Consider the following 17,385-nt stretch of genomic DNA (forward strand, 5'->3'; position numbering starts at 1 on the left):
GCTGGTGTCATACCGGTATGTTGTTCGTTCGTACCTCTAGTCAGCCACCGCAAAATACCAACATCCCCGTCGTTTTTGGTCATCAATCGCGATTCAAGGTAAATCCCAAACAATTAACTCGATAACCAAAAACGTTAAACATCTTGTGTTGCTTGAATTATGTTTTTGGATTGGAGTAAAACATTGGTAATGCAGGGCTGAGCATGAATGACAAACCGAACTGCACCAACAGAGACCCGAACCCAAGAATGGGTTGCAAAATGGAATGGAGGACCGACCCTAAAATGTGTAGTCTGGCTTTTGTCGGACCTAGTATCAGTTAGCAGGTTTACAATCTAAGGACCAAGACCGAGTAGTAATAGCATAATGTCTTGAGTTGTAAGTGAACTTCTACTCATCCTTTAAATCCTTGACTTTACATCTTTGTTTCTACATTTTCATCTTCTGATATTATGATGGAGTATAACCTTCATCTCTCTAGAGAAACTGTATTATAGAAAAAAATGTATTCGTCTCTACGTTTTCGTCTTCTGATAATATGATGGAATATAAATTTCATTTCTTTAGGGAAATTGAAATATATAAAAAAAAGATTGTATTAAACTGTATTATAGAGAAGAGAGTGGATGGAAAAGACAAGGAAAAGAAAATTTGAATATTAGCTTAATCTTTCAAGCCTGACATGTTGGAGGGAGACGGTAAAATTTCAAGTGAGGCAGGTTTGCTTTTCATATTCTCAAAATATATTTGTAAGCACAATATCTATCTCACCTATTATTTTTTTTAGAATTGTTGGATTGACAAGCAGGTGATAACGAGTTTGAACCATGCCTCCTGCGCTTAATTTTCTCTTTTTAATTTGAATTAGGTACACAACCCATGTAATGACACCAAGAACAATGATTATCTAAGTTGACTCCATGCAGACGTGAAGCGATGATGTAGTCATCAAATTACTTTATAATCTAAAAACCATCATACTGATTTAAGTTGGTTAGTACTTTCTTTGATGTCAAAAGTCAAATTACTTTATAATCTAAATATGTAATGTAGTTTTTGTTCTGTGTGTTGGCCCGATTTGGGTCGACGGGTGTTTTTAATGATAGTTACCTTTCAAAAAAAAAATCTCATTTATCTTTCTATCAATTTCTCATAAATGCATTTATTAGTGTTCTTTACAGGAAGGAAGGCTTATGTTTCCGATTCCAAGTTTTTAAATGGGATTTTTTTTGTATACATATCGGTTGATAGTCAATGTCCATTTTAAGATTAAAATGTTCATGTAAATTTTTGTAATTTGTTTGTTCTTGGGACAAGTTGTACAAAGTGTAGGATATAATTTATGGTTTATAAAAATATTCTAAAAATGAACACCATCTACATTTTTAAATATTTTTTGATATTTTAGTGTTTATACTTAATTTTTATCAGCCTATAGAAGTGTAATCCTTAAAATGTTGAATTACAATACTGGTGAGTCAAATTATAACTAAGATAACCTAACTAAACTAATAGAGAAAGTAATGGTTTAATTATGTTTTTTACAACAAGATTTTATGGTTACATAACTGTCATGGTTATATGTATAAATTACATAAATGATAAATAATCAAATAGAACAAAACAAACAGTGAAAGTGAGAGTAATGGGCACTAGCATAAGATGGAGCCGATAGCCCGATAGAATAAAAAGCGTTGGCCAAGTCGTGAGTCCAGATATATAATTGTAGAGAAGGTTATAATGAAAGTTAATCTATTGCATGTTTTTTGGATCCCGCTGCAACGCGCGGGTAAACCCATTAGTATAATTTTAATAGGGTTGTCTCTTCCAGAAGAACAAATAAGGAACCTAACGTTGCTTGAAATTAAGCGTTACTTATTACGTAACAACTCAAGTTTAAGTCGATTTTCGTCTATGCCTCAACCCGACAGTGAGTCAATATATTCAGCAGACAACCGTTTAATTGCTGACGAGCTTGGGTACGATGTAAGCGCTATTGCCATTGAATTTCATAATAATTTAAGCAGCCTAACCGATGAGCAGCGTTTAGTGTTTGATGAGATAATTGAAGTAGTTAATAGTAATGCAGGTGGTGTGTTCTTTGTCTATGGCTACGGAGGGACTGGTAAGATGTTTCTGTGGAAGACATTATCTGCATCCATTAGATGTAAAAGAGATATTGTACTAAATGTTGTATCAAGTGGAATCACATCTCTTTTGTTACCTGGTGGACGTACTGCACATTCAAGGTTTCATATACCTTTAAATTTAACAGAAAGCTCGATGTGTTTTATTATACCGGATGATGACGTTGCTGATTTATTGAAGAAAACGAAATTGATAATTTGGGATGAAGCACCGATGAATCATAAACATGCGTTTGAAGCACTTGACCGAACAATGAAAGATATCTTCAAATGTGAGATGACCTTTGGTGGAAAAGTTATGGTGTTCGGTGGTGACTTTAGACAAATACTTCTGGTTGTACCAAATGGCAGTAGGCGAGAAATCGTTAATGCTTCAATCACATCGTTGTATATTTGGAGTACTTGCAAGGTCCTTACGTTAACAAAAAACATGAGGTTAACTGTAGGAGCCAACGCATCTAATATAAAAGAGATTAAAGCTTTTGCGAATTGGTTGCTTGAGTTGGGCGAGGGAAAGATTGGTGACAGTCATGATTGTGAGCTGGTTATAGATATTCCTGAAGATTTGTTAATCAAGTGCTCTGAGGATCCTATGTTAGATCTGAGCGACTTTGTATATCCTTCACTTCTTCAACTGTACAAAGATAAAGATTATTTTGCTGAAAGAGCTATATTAGCACCAACAAATGAGGTTGTTCAAGAAATTAACGAAAGATTGCTTGCTTCATTTCCCGGCGATGAAGTGGAGTATCTGAGTTCTGATAGTATTTGTCAAACTGATCAAGGAAAGAATGAAGCACATGCGAGACTATATTCTCCCGATGTTCTGAATGGTCTTAAAATTTCTGGTCTGCCTAATCATCGATTAGTCCTTAAAGTTGGTGTACCTGTAATGTTGCTTCGTAATATCGATCAACAAAATGGTTTATGCAACGGTACGAGACTACGGATTACTAAACTTTATAAACGTGTTATAGAGGCTGAGATTATATCCAGAGGAAACATAGGGACCAGAACGTTTATTCCACGAATCAGATTGACACCGTCGGATAAAAGAATTCCTATCAAGTTTCAACGACGACAATTCCCCTTAAATGTATGTTTTGCAATGACTATAAATAAAAGTCAAGGACAATCTCTATCAAGGGTTGGATTGTATTTGAAATATCCAGTTTTCTCACATGGTCAACTTTATGTTGCGTTATCAAGAGTTAAAAGCAGAGCCGGTGTGAAGTTTCTTATACTAGACAAAGATGAGAATGTAACGAGTAAAACAACAAATGTAGTCTACAAGGAAGTTTTTTCCGGCATTTGAATAGTTTTCTGTTTGTTTCTTCTAATGTATGCGTTTATACAAAATATTACATTTCAAAGTAAATAATATGATTTTGGATGAAGCCGCGTATTACGCGAGTATTAACCTAGTTAAATATATTTTAAATGTTAGGGGTGCGATTTTATCAGTTGACACCCAATTATTTGGAGTAACAAACCTCAAGGCTATCAGCTTTGAACAACATAACTCGACAACCTGTATATGTTACTACTACTAGGGTTCATAATTTCCCGTTTCATGTCCTGTTTCTCTCTCTAATCACCCTATCATCAATGGAACATTCTTCTCAGGTACGTAATCTCACCGCTTTTCACACAGTTATCATACACGCATCGCTTTTCACACATTGCATCTTAATAATAAGGTTGGGGTTTTGGTGCCACTGAGCGATAATCTAGACGAAGACGCTTCCAATTCAATCCCTAAAGTTCAAATCAGCAAAGGAGTTAACATATTAGGTCGCGATGTTATACCTATCACTGACAAGAGAATTAGCCGCAAACATCTGTCTGTTACAGTCTCTGATGATGGCTCTGTTGAAGTTGCAGTGGTATATCTTCTCATATTTCTTTCTTTCTTTCTCACACTTGTAGTGTGTCTAAATTGACCTAAATGGATAATAGGATTGATGCAAGTAAGTAATTTTGTTACTTATTATGGAACATTTAGCGGCTGTTTGGCAACATCTGAATGGTGGTTAAGTGCTGAACCGGTAAGGTATAATGTATAACCGTTCAGAGGCAAATGTCTGACCAATTCAGATTAGAGGTCTTAACCATTCAGAGGCAAATGTCTAAACCATTCAGACATCTGCTCGTGAAACAAACAGTCTGAATCATTAAGTGCTGAACCAGTAAGAGGTCTGAACCATTAAGAGCCTCATTAAGAGGTAAACAAACAGCCCCTTACTTTTGATGGAAAATTCAATATTTGTTTACAGTGTTAGGAGTTGCAAATGTGTAAAATAAATATATTTATTATAACACAGTAACACGTGGGAGTATGATGACAGATTTTGTTTACGATTTTATAAAAAAAGCACATAATGACACAATTCTAATGGAATTTTAAGAGATTTGTAAAAAGACATGAATGCGAAACGAATGTACAACAACAACTGTACCCAGTGAATTCCACAAATAGAAACGCTATTGGTAGGGACTGGGGATGGTGAGATGTAGGCACACCGCACACCTTACCTCTATTCATAGGGATAGAGAGGCACACCTTCGAGAGAGATCCCCAACACCAAAGACAGACAGTAGACAAGCGAGAACTAAAGAAATCTATAAACAGAGAGCTACTACATAACTAAGAAGTGGTGGGGAGGTAACATAGTGAATATATTAGATGTATAGAATCACAAGACCACATATAAGCACATATGAAAAACACAAACAATGCAAAATCCACCTAGACGGCTAGACTAAATATGGGCCCGAGCTTCAGCTAATTTGTTTGTACAGTTGAGCCGTCCTAGCATTTAGTATATTAAGTGATCTTTTATCTGGCAGGATTTAGAATTCTGATATAGGCAGCAACTAAAACACTATAACCTGCAAACAGGTGCTAAACTTGGCCAAAATTTGTGAATTTATGAAGTTGTCTAGGTGTTCGTTTTTATATAAGGTCTTTTTATATGAACATTGGATGATTATGCGCGTCTCATCTTGACCCCTTTCGTGTTCTTTATCTTGATATCTTTATCTTTTACATGTATGTACCTTGTAATACTTTTAAAAATGATAAAAATGCAACTTTTGTTTGATCTAAATTGACTTGTAGGAAGGAACAAATCCAGTTGTCATTAGATCTCAGCAACGAAAGAAGCTTTTATCTCGTGAAAAGCTAACAATTAAAGATGGTGACATAATAGAATTAATCCCTGGACATTACATATTTAAGTACAAGGCTTTTAATGGTGTAAAAAAGAGATATTCTCCAAACAAACAAAAAAGGCCTTTAATTGAAGGAGTTCAAGATGAATCACTTGCACAAAAGCGATCGCGGCAAGTGGAAGAAGACGAGGCCCTCGCTAGAAAATTGCAGGTACTATTTTTATTAAATGAAAAATTCACTGAAATGAGCATTGAGGTACTTGTTTGTATTTAATTTATTTATGTAAATTGATTTATTCATTTTTTACACGCAGAGTGAGATGAACGATGATATTCAAGATAAGGAAATCTTTGTTGAGGCAATCCGCGATTTCAAGCCACCAAAAGATAAAATTCCACTAACATTTCGACTTATGAGAGTGAAAGGCCTGCAACCATGGGCTAATACTAATTCTGTGTCAATTGGGGATGTGATTCAGGTGATTAGCAATGTTTCTCCATATTTGTCAGAAAAGAACTGATTTCAGATGTATTGTGTCACTTGCGGTGTGATTAATACTTGTGATTTATTATTTTTATACGGTGGTTAGGGGAATGTGTTCGTTGCTGTTCTTTCGAACTACATGGTTGACCTTGACTGGTTGATATCAGGTGAGCAACATCCATACAAGTGCGTTCCGTGACATTGGTATATATATTATATATTACACCTTTAGTACTTTTTTGTTTATTTACAACTTCCATGTCTTAATAATGTATCTACTTATGAGTGGGTTGATTTGTGTTGTGTTTTATCTCAAGGCGGGGTCAAATAGAAAAAGTTAGCTTAAATGGGAACGGGTCAAACAACTTGAAACTCCCTGAGTCTCTGTAATGCATACATATACAACCTCCTAAATCTTTTTTTTTCTTTTGGAGATTTATATGTTCTTTTGGAGATTTAGATTATTATTATTATTTTTTTTTGGAAAAAGATATAGATTTGTTTTTGTGGTGTAGAATGTCCAACTCTAAAGAAAATCCCGCATGTTTTGGTGGTTCACGGTGAAAGCGATGGTAGGCAGGAGCATATGAAGGTTTGCATCAATCAAAATGATCAAATATGAATTTGAATCATTCTGTTGGCATTCAGTTTTTTAACCTATTTATTGTTTATTATTTTTTTTTTATAGAGAAACAAACCTTCAAATTGGATTTTGCACAAACCTCCATTACCCATTGCATGGGGGACACACCATTCCAAAGCGATGTTTTTGGTGTATCCTCAAGGAGTTCGAATTATCGTCCATACAGCAAACTTAATCTATGTCGATTGGAATAACAAAAGCCAGGGTTTGTGGATGCAAGATTTCCCGTGGAAACATGACGGTTCAGATAAAGGAAGTGGTTTTGAATCTGATCTTATTGATTATCTTAGTGCACTAAAGGTACTATACTACTGCATCGCGACTATTGTAGATTGTTTTATTTTAAATTACGTAACTAACTTTATAATAACTGCAGTTGCCTGAGTTTTCTGTTCAATTCCCTGAACGAGGCACCTTCAGCCTCAATTCATCTTTTTTTAAGAAATTTGATTACAGCAAAGCAACGGTAACCTTTGTTTCATATTTCTGTAAAGAAAGTTTGATGTTTGTTAGTATTACTTAAATTAGTTTATTAAAACTGGGTAAATACAAATTTCAGGTAAGGTTAATAGCTTCTGTACCCGGATATCATTCAGGTTCAAATATAAAGAAATGGGGACACATGAAGATCCGTTCAGTTCTACAGGATTGTGTTTTTGATAAAGAATTCCGAAACGCACCACTTATATATCAGGTATGGAGCACATATTTTGTTTTTACTGTGGCAGTTTTGACACGTTTACTTATGAATGGGTCTATAACTATTCGGGTTATGTTTTATCTATTACGGATCAAACATGTAATACATATATGTATATATATATAGTGAAAGGTGTAAAATACAATATTCCTTAACGTACGAGTGTACGCGATGAAATTACACACGTTGTAAAACTCAAAACCCTAATCACGCATGTTGAAAAACAATAATCTGGCATGTTGAAAAATCATAACCATGCATGATTATGTTTTTTCAACATGCGTGATTAGGGTTTTGAGTTTTACAAAGTGCGTAATTTCATCACGTACGCTCGTACGTTAAGGAATATTGTACGTTAACCTTCCCCTCTATATATGTGTGTGTATATATATATACACATATGTATATGTGTGTGCGTATCCGACTATATATACGCACAAGCTAAGACGGAAACGATTGACGTGGTTGAAAGTTGCCCAATGTATATTTTTCTCAAGCATAAAACCTCCTAAATCATTTATGGTCAGAAGTTAGATAATCATCAATATGAATACAACTTTTGCACTAATGTTGTTGAACTGTAACAGTTTTCGTCCCTGGGTTCTCTAGACGAAAAGTGGATGGCTGAGTTTGCGTTCTCGATGTCATCGGGAGTATCAGACGATAAGAAGCCTTTGGGCCTGGGGGAACCTTTAATTGTATGGCCCACTGTCGAGGATATTAGATGTTCTCTAGAGGTAATATTCATCCATATCATAATGTGGGTTGGTAAAGGCAAAACAATATATTCAAATGGATCCAAACGGGCTAAAATTGAGAAAGGTCTTAAGAAATTACTCACCAAGTTTTGTGTCCTTTTTCTCAAAAGTTTCAAATAAGTGAAGTACTAAAGGTGATTAAAAAACTATAGCATTAAACATGGTTTTAAAAAATGTTGGAGGCGTGCGCCTCGAGGCGAAACGGCCAAAAAACGAGTCTGAGGGGCGCCTCATGGGGTTTTTATTGTATAAGCGCCTCAGAGGGGCTGAGGCGCTAAGAAAGGCTGTGCCTCAGGTGCGCCTCAGGGGATATTGATAGTTGCTTTTTGATGCTTTTGACTTTTTGTGTCAATTTCAAGCATTTCATGTCTTTTTTACGTGTGTTTTTGATGAATCTGATGATGAAATTAGTTAGTATTATTATTTTTATAATATATATAATTTTTATATTTATTTATTAATACCGCCTCGGCCTTAGGCCTCGTGGACTACGCCTCGTGGCCCTGTTGGTTAAAATAACCTGCTTTGACTCGTACTCATTTTGACCAGTTACCTAACTGACCATATCCTCTGCTCACAGTGGTGTATTAGCTTAGCTTTTTAGTTTGTGATCTTACTTACCGTCGTTACTTTTGTTTTTGTTTTTTTGTTATTTTTTATTCTTCATGTTTTCATCGAGTATTGTCTGTTGTACTTAATAGGGTTATGCAGCTGGGAGCTGTGTTCCAAGCCCTCAAAAGAATGTAGAGAAAGCATTCTTAAAGAAATACTGGGGTAAATGGAAAGCAACCCACACTGGTCGCTGGTATGAAATATGCCATAATAATGATCTGCTTTTCTACTTTTACTTTTTAAATATAATGCTTTACATCAAAAATACACTTTAGGTGATTGGCCCGTTTGACCAGTTTTGCTTTTAGCTTAATGTTTTGATTTGACCTACTTGACTCACTAGGGATGAATAATAACAACCCAAATCGACTCATTCAATGAGATGAAATTGCTGCCTTATAATTGTAGATGCATATTAATCAATTACTTGTACAAGATACTGATATATTTTTTTTCTATGTTCCAGTCGTGCAATGCCTCATATAAAGACATTTACTCGATATAACGGTCAAAACCTTGCGTAAGTGCCTATGAGTTGGTTTAGTTCGGGTTATGTTTTATTTATAACTAGTATTAAGTACCCCCGCATTGCGGCTGGGGCAAACACCAATGCCACACTACTACCAGCGACCACCAATACTGACGTTGCAGCGTGTTAATGGGAAGAAATTAAACCGAAACGTAAAACATATAAAAAATAACTAAGTTGATCTAGGACCCGAGGGTTATGAACTTATGATGAACCTGTCAAACGGAAAAAAATAGACGACGTAAAAACGTTTAACCACACACGTACGTTGCGCCGTGTTAACTCGCAAAATTATTTATAGTAATTAAATGAAATACAAATTTGTCTTTAGTGGATGCAACCCACTAAGCATTATGTTACAAATCATAATCATAATGCATAGATATGTTGCAAATTATATGTATATATAATATATAATATAATATATAATATAATGACCACAAAGTACAACAAAGACATGCATATAAAACAACTAAAGCCAGAGTTACAACACATTTTGCACAATCTTGTTGCAAAATTATAGTATATAATGGGTCAAAATGGGTAAAAAATAGCTACGAAAGAAACGTGTGATATGGGCTGAAAGTCGCCCAATGTGTTCATGCGTACGACCTACATCATTTTTGTTCAACAAATTAGACTAGTATTCATTATATGTATAATTTGAACGAAAAATAGCTTAGTTTATCTATTGCTTATTGTCTTCCCATTTCTTATGCATGAGTCTGGGAATGGGACTGATGGCAATGAGCTTAATATGGATCGAAAATACCTGACGAACACAAAACAATAACAACGATTCTGGCGAGATACAACTGCACCATTCGCAAGCCTCGTTCAACAGAATAAACTAACCCAAATTCTCGATACAGACACACCACGAGAACGAGAATTAGCCGTCCAAGATCACCTTCTAAAACCTGCCAAATCTTAGAATAGCAATGGAACAAGTTACCCTCTGACTGCAGAGAATAAAATTTAGAAAACTCAAAAACTGATTTCTCATTTCTCATTTTCCAGTACATAACGAAAAAAGAAATAACTGCTAAACACGCTACCGCCCACGTTTCCTACACTTGCGTAATTTCAAATTACTGTTTTGACAACTTCAAAAAGAAATAAAATAAAATAAACTGGAACTAGAAAAAATAAACAAGTAACATGCTGTGGAACAAAAACGTGGACGCTTCAACAGCAACCAAGTGTCTGGTGGATCCAATTGGGCCAAAGTAACCCACTTCTGAATCGGGCCTGGTGTTAAGGGGTTATGGTCCGGGTCTTCCCTTTCAGGGACTATTACTTTTATACATCAATAATATATTTCGGATTTTTTTTTCTTAAATTACAGATGGTTCTTGCTTACATCATCAAACCTCAGTAAAGCTGCCTGGGGAGCACTTCAGAAAAACAACACTCAGCTGATGATTCGTTCATACGAGGTATTCCTATATCTTACATTTTACAAGGACATGTACAGTAGAATAATATTTTAATATTATTTTCTTACTTTTACTAATATTTTTTTTATTAGTTTAATTTTTAACTATTAATTTTTTCAATGATATTATTTAAAAAATAAACAATTACTATATCTTACATTTTTAAGTAGATTAATATTTTAATATTACTTCTTTAATTTTACTAATATTTTTTTAGTTTAATTTTTTAACTATTAGTTTTTTTAATTATTTTAATTAAAAAATTATTAAACTTAGTTTTATTTGTTATTTTATCTTTATAATACTTTTGAGTATATTTTGTTTTTCATTTATAACTTTATTCGAACGAGTCAAATATAGTCAAACTTTACGGTAAGAAATTTGACCGATATTGTTTGAACAACATCAGTATCGCTACGAGTAACGTATTCATTTTTATGGCTTTCTCGATGCGGCGGTATAAAGTTTGTTGAAGATGAAGTTGTATTTGCAATAGAGATTTTTTGGTACCGTAGGCTATGGCGAGTTAGGTATAGTAACTTTACCGTGATGAATTGAATCAGTACCAGCCAAACAATATCGCTATCGGTAACGATATTCATTTTTTTGGGTTTTTAGTCGATGTGTATATCCTCTTGTGCTTGTCTCTTTCGATTGCTATTCCGAGTGCCGGTACCATATTAAACCGACCGAAACCCGCTGCGAAGCGCGGGTAATCTCACTAGTTTCATACTATTTGGTGGCCAAATGAGTAATTTTGCATCTTCAAACTCGTAATGAATAAGATTTCTCGGGATGTTTTCTTAATATTGTTTGTGAGGTTTTACTTCATAATACGAAGCTATGAAAAAAAAATATGTATTTGAACAACAACACATAATCATAATCATAGTTGGATACGTTTACTTGTGCCACATAAGCAATTTTTCCTCTGTTTTAGGTCATCTGTTACACAAAATGGTAGATTTACATGTTCGGTAAATTCAGTTTAGTACAGTTTAGTACATTTTGGTGTAGTTAACCCTAAGAAGAAATACATAAAAACAAACTAATTGCTATTTTTATGCAATATAAACCGCGTTCCCATATCCTAAATTTACTAAATTACCCTTGCAGCTTGGAGTGCTGTTTTTACCTTCTTCAACCAGCCATGCTCATGTATTTTCGTGTACTGAAAATGGGAGCACATCAGAGGTAAAATGTTTGTTTCCGTCTTTTATGTTTCTTCATTTTCAATAAAGAATATTTTTTTTTTCACAACGGTTGTATAAATATTCACGTTAGTTCAGAATAAATATTCCGGGTCCCCTTTGAAAACTCATGAAGCAAAAAGAACAAAACTTGTAACACTGGCTTCACCACATAGCAAGAAAATGCATCTGCCCGATGTGGTTACTTTGCCTGTGCCGTATGAGCTCCCCCCAGCACGTTACTCTTCTGAAGGTAATGAGTTCTCATAACTAATTTAGAATTTTATTGAATAAAATATATATCGATAAAAAACGAAACCGGTTGTCAATCTCTACAATGCATAAAGCCTCCTAAATCATATCATTAAAAAGGTTATAATATCATTGATGTAATATAGTTTCCGATATCGTATTGTACAAATCAACTCGCTTTTTGTTGACATTAAATTTATTGTTTACCATGCAGATGTTCCTTGGTCGTGGGACAAACAATATAAGAAGCGGGATGTTTTGGGTCAAGTTTGGCCCTAAAAATGTTACTTTTTATATTATGTATATATTCATTTTTAGGATGAATTAGAAGCAGAAGCGCTCCGGTTATTAGTTTGAGAAATGGGTATTGTTTTCTTTGGCGGTTACAACTTGTTTTTCTGTATTGGCAGGTGGTTTAGGAATGATAACAGTACTTTTAGGTGTTCTTAGGAGTTTCTTGTAAGCAAACTTGCCACCCAAGAGAACTTGTCGAGTTCGGTTACAGGTTAGCTAACTGTCTAGAAGTACGAGTGTTAAAAATACATCTAGAAGCACCATTCTTGATCCTAAACAAACCTATTTTACATAAAATTTTGTCGAAGTAACTATCAGTGTTTATGAACGCCCTGCGTGCATAGCATTTCCTTGCCACGCTTGCTAGTAAGTCGCAGCATTAGTCTCGTAGGGTTGGCATAGAAACTTTTATCCAGAAAGCTTTTTTTTTTGGTAAAAGGTTACCCCGGTAAATTTTATAACAACCAACACATCAAAACAAGTGGGGGACAAAGCATCCCTCAGTTCTCAAGCATGGCATACCATACTAGAGGAAACAAGAAAACAAGGTTAAACAACCAAACAAGTCTATCAAAGACTTAACACATGCAGAATAAAAAACATCTCAACTAGCCGCAATCATCATCATTCATCAGAAAACCACGAGGCAAGCTCCACCGCTGAAGGATCCCATTAACATGTTCCGTCCTCTTAAACCGCATAGTATGAAGCTTCATCCGAACGGTTGTCAGAATCACCTCCACCAAACGATCAGGAGTCCTTTTTCTTTTCGAAAATAGTCTCTGGTTTCGTTCCTGCCATACAAAATAAGCCGCAGCTTCAACAACCAGCTTAGCAATAACATGCTGGGCCTTTTTTTGAGTTTGCCACGGTAACCAGTTGGTCAAAAATTACGTTCCAAGAGCTTGTAATGTTTCCCATGTCAGCTTCGGTTTTAACACCATTCCATACCTCAACAGCAAAGTCACACTCAAAAAACAAGTGTTCATGCGAATTCGGTCCCGAAGTACATAATGAGCAACAAAGAAGATTAAAATTGGCATTACCCGTGGCGTACCATGCTTGCATGACATCCTGCGTTTTTAATCTTTTATTCACAAGAAGCCACATAAAAAACGAGTGACGTGGAATAGACTGCGGAAACCATACTATATTAGCCCATGGCACTTCATTCTGGGTACCTCGGATATCATCCCAAACAGTGGACGAGCTATATTCACCATCTTCCCCATCTCTAGATCTCCAAACAATCATATCCTCTCGCTCAGAAGTAAGCACAACATTTCGCAAGTTTAAAAGAGCTGGAAACCGGGCCCGCCACGCGTCAGGCCAAACCCATCCCCCTTCATCCCATACCTCGGCAACAGTAGACTGCAAAGAAAACCCCGCATTAGCGATCAATCTCGGGGTGATAAAGGAACTTAGCGGGCAGCCATCATCCCACTTGTCAAACCACACTAGAGTTTTAGAGCCATTCCCTAGTTTGGTCCAAATGTGATGTTGTCCCAAAGGTCGAAGGTTTAGCAACTTCTTCCACGTCCACGTTACATTATTCCGATCTGGCACATCCCAAAAACTTCTACCCCGAATACGATAAGAATGGATCCATCTCACCCAAAGCGATTCCCTTCGAGTTAAAAGGCTCTAGATATGAGCCATCATAAGGGCATTATTCATATCTTCTATTCTCTGAATACCCAGGCCTCCTTCTCTTTTTGACAGACATACATGATCCCACCTCACCTTCGCCTTACCTTTAATCTCATTACCTTGAGCCCATAAGAACCGTCTCGTTTTTCTTTCAAGATCCTGGATAAGCCGTTTAGGAAAGATAAAAACCGAAGCCCAATAAACATGCATGGATGCCAAGACCGATCGAATAAGGAGAAGCTGCCCTACAAAAGATAGACTCTTGTTCTTCCAGTTCGTGATTTGATTTTCCATATTTTCTACAAGCTTAGAACAATCTTTATACCGCAATCTAGTAGAAATAAGAGGCACTCCAAGGTACCGAACCGGCAAAGTACCCTCCTCAAACGACATGATGCTACGGATCCTGGCTTTCACCACATTCGGCACATTTCCAAAGAAAACCGTGCTTTTATTCATACTAGGCACAAGCCCCGACATGCTTTTAAAAGTGTTTATGGCTTGAAGCACAACTTAAGCAGAACTATGATCTCCCCGAGTAAACAAGAAAAGATCATCAGCAAAACAAATATTAATAATTCGCTGCGCTTCACACTTGCTATGAAATCTGAATTCATTCGAAAGAGCCACCTGTTGCTGCAAGATTAAGGTGAGGACTTCCATAACCAATGTAAACAAATAGGGAGACATTGGGTCTCCTTGACGTAAACCTCGTTTTCCTTTAAAAAAACCATGGAGATTTCCATTTATCGCTAAAGAAAAAGAAGTCGTCGTTACACAAGCCATGATCCAAGAAACCATCCTCTCATGGAACCCAAATCCCCTCAAAGTATGCTCAAGAAACTGCCAATCGACCATGTCATAAGCTTTTTGGATGTCAACCTTAAAAGCACATCTAGGAGGACCATTGTTACGATGGTAATTATGCACCAGTTCCTGAGTGAGCAAAATATTGTCTGAGATTTTCCTACCCGGCACAAAAGCAGACTGATTGATGCTCACAATTTGATCTAACCCTTCCTTGATACGATTAGTGATGATCTTACTAATACACTTGTAGAGCGTGTTACAACACGAGATAGGCCTATAATCAGTCGAAGAAGGAGTAATAACTTTTGGAATTAGCGAAATTACCGTATGATTCAATTGACGAAGAAGTTTGCCATTAGTGAAAAAATCTCTCACTGCACCACACACATCCTTCCCAACGACATCCCAAGCTTTTCTGAAAAAGACCGATGTGAATCCGTCTGGACCAGGGGACTTATTCCCCGCAATAGAAAACATGGCAACTTTGATCTCATCATCCGTAACTTGTCTTACCATATTATTAGCAACATTTGGAGATAACACATTACGAAAAAGCTCCGGGGTTGGAATCACATCACTCTCACCCAAACTCCCAAAGAAAGCCGCATAATGGTCAACCAACACTTTAGGCACCGAACCACCTTCATGCAAATTACCACAAGTGTCACGGACCGAAAAGATCCGGCTACGGTGATTCTTAGCTTTGATAACATTGTGAAAGAACCTTGTATTAGAATCACCCAAGGATAACCAATCCACCTTAGACTTCTGCTTAAGAAACAAACTCTCATCGTACACCGCCTCCTTATAATTCTGAAGTAATTGGCCATGTTGCTGGAGTAAATCAGCATTCAGCGGATCCCCATCTATAGCAATCTGGCATGTTTCCAAAGCTTTCCTAGAGTTCTTAACTTTTTTCATGCAAATTTCCTTGCTGGATCAACAATTTTCGAAGAGGGCGTTTAAGTAACTGGAGTTTCTTGACAACCTGGAACATAAGATAACCTAATTGTTGTTTATTCCAAACTTGAGTCACCGCTTCCATAAATCCACCCTTCTCCGCCAGAAAGTTAGCAAACTTAAACGGTTTCGGTCTATCTCTAGTAACATTTGGAAATTTTAAAATACACGGAGTATGGTCAGAAATCCGATAGGGAAGAAAATAAGCCACTGCAGACGGATAGTCATCAATCAGCTGAGAATTCCCTAGAATACGGTCAATCTTTTTAAAAACAACGTGGCCATCCTTTTGCTTATTAGTCCATGTAAAGTGTAAACCCAAAGCATTAACATCAAACACTTCAATGTCATCAACACATTCTTTGAACTCTCTCGCACCAATGCCTAGCACCGAAGATCCGTCAACCGTGTCATCCAGACTTAATGAGGAATTAAAATCCCCCAAGATTACCCACGGCTTATCATGGACATGCGAGTGGTGAGCCTTGAGATTATGCCACAAGGCTCTCCGATTCGTATAATAGTTATCAGCATAAACAAAGGAACAAAATAAAGATTTACGATCCATCTTAAACACAATCTGAGTGTGAATCACCTGATCCGTTTGTGATAATACCATAACATCAACCAACGTGGCATCCCATCCCACTATTATTCTAGTACCCTTGGAACAACAATCCGTATTAGTAGCCCAGCTCCAAGACCGACAAACTTTGTTACAAACGTTATACACATTGGAAGCATCAACATGAGTCTCCATAATCGCACAAACCTGTAAATGATTATCAACGACCACCTGACGAACCTCCTTCTGTTTTAGAGGGCGGTTCAACCCCCTTATATTCCATGACGCTATACTACCCATGGGAACTCGTTAAACCGGGTGTGCTTGCACCCTCAGAAACATTATTTTCCATAACCGAGTCCATACACCTTGGAATATCAGCAAGCAACTCATCAACCTCAACATTATCAACACTAATTTCTTCTGAGTTGTGTTTTTCCCATGAATACTTCAACGTCTCTCCTTTTCCAGCTCTTATAGAATTGTCCTCCACCTGGTTCCCATCATCATCTTTAAGAACATCAAAAGAATTAGCCGTTTTCACATGTTGCACTGGCTGACCATTTATCACCGATTTACCCTTTGTTTTAACAACCGGGCGGTAAACAAACTTAGGTTTTTTATTCTTCACTTGTAAACCTTGGTTAGCTATTTTTTTGATTTTCGTTCTAACTTCCTGGAATTTAGCATTGCTCTTTTTAGAATCCTCATTGGTAATAGGGGTCGGGTTGTTAGGACATTCACTATCACTGTGACCAAAGACACAACATGCTGAACATCAAAGCGGCTCCCAATCATATTCAACCTTTACCTCAGATTTTGTATAACCATTCCCATTCAGCGACGGGATAGCAACAGTAATCGCCTTTTTTAACTCATTTTCTGCCTGAATTTCAATCAACGCCCTTGCAAAACTACTCCTACCCCATGATTCTGCACACATCGTCGCAATATAAGAGTCTAACATCTTCGGTGTTCCTATTTTCGACGCAAGCAAGCTTAAGCCATCCTTAGTAAACGCTGTCAGGGGAATATCATGCATTTTAATCCAGACCGAAACCTTTTTGATATGCTGTTTCTCCACCATAACAGTAGGTGACCATTCATTCAAAATGATCGGCACATTCTTAATCATCCATGGTCCATCTTCCACCAGCTGGTCCATCCCTTCCTTAGTT

General features: G+C 36.6%; 2 protein-coding genes across 2 annotated transcripts; both read left to right on the forward strand.

Annotated features, from left to right (window-relative positions):
- The first annotated feature begins 1,914 nt into the window (after window positions 1-1,914).
- On the forward strand, window positions 1,915-3,462 carry LOC110919063 (ATP-dependent DNA helicase pif1-like). The gene has a single exon (XM_022163341.1). It carries the CDS (start codon window positions 1,915-1,917, stop codon window positions 3,460-3,462), a length of 1,548 nt encoding a protein of 515 aa, XP_022019033.1.
- Window positions 3,463-3,612: 150 nt separating this feature from the next.
- LOC110915410 (tyrosyl-DNA phosphodiesterase 1) lies at window positions 3,613-12,479 on the forward strand. The gene is made up of 16 exons (XM_022160107.2): window positions 3,613-3,773; window positions 3,848-4,033; window positions 5,269-5,532; window positions 5,636-5,800; window positions 5,912-5,972; window positions 6,321-6,397; window positions 6,494-6,748; window positions 6,825-6,914; window positions 7,008-7,142; window positions 7,736-7,885; window positions 8,608-8,711; window positions 8,985-9,038; window positions 10,396-10,486; window positions 11,603-11,680; window positions 11,776-11,929; window positions 12,143-12,479. Exons 1-16 carry the CDS (start codon window positions 3,756-3,758, stop codon window positions 12,205-12,207), a joined length of 1,947 nt encoding a protein of 648 aa, XP_022015799.1. The 5' UTR covers window positions 3,613-3,755; the 3' UTR covers window positions 12,208-12,479.
- The last annotated feature ends 4,906 nt before the right edge of the window (window positions 12,480-17,385 follow it).

The sequence above is a fragment of the Helianthus annuus genome, chromosome 1 (assembly GCF_002127325.2).
Source record: "Helianthus annuus cultivar XRQ/B chromosome 1, HanXRQr2.0-SUNRISE, whole genome shotgun sequence".
In the NCBI taxonomy this organism is placed as follows: Eukaryota; Viridiplantae; Streptophyta; class Magnoliopsida; order Asterales; family Asteraceae; genus Helianthus; species Helianthus annuus.

Bases quoted from the DNA above. Each gene is read 5' to 3' on its own strand.
- LOC110919063 (XM_022163341.1), top strand. From the start codon at position 1,915: ATGCCTCAACCCGACAGTGAGTCAATATATTCAGCAGACAACCGTTTA.
- LOC110915410 (XM_022160107.2), top strand. The intron at 5,801-5,911 runs GTGATTAGCAAT...TACGGTGGTTAG, and splicing joins CAATTGGGGATGTGATTCAG to GGGAATGTGTTCGTTGCTGT. The intron at 5,973-6,320 runs GTGAGCAACATC...TTTGTGGTGTAG, and splicing joins CCTTGACTGGTTGATATCAG to AATGTCCAACTCTAAAGAAA.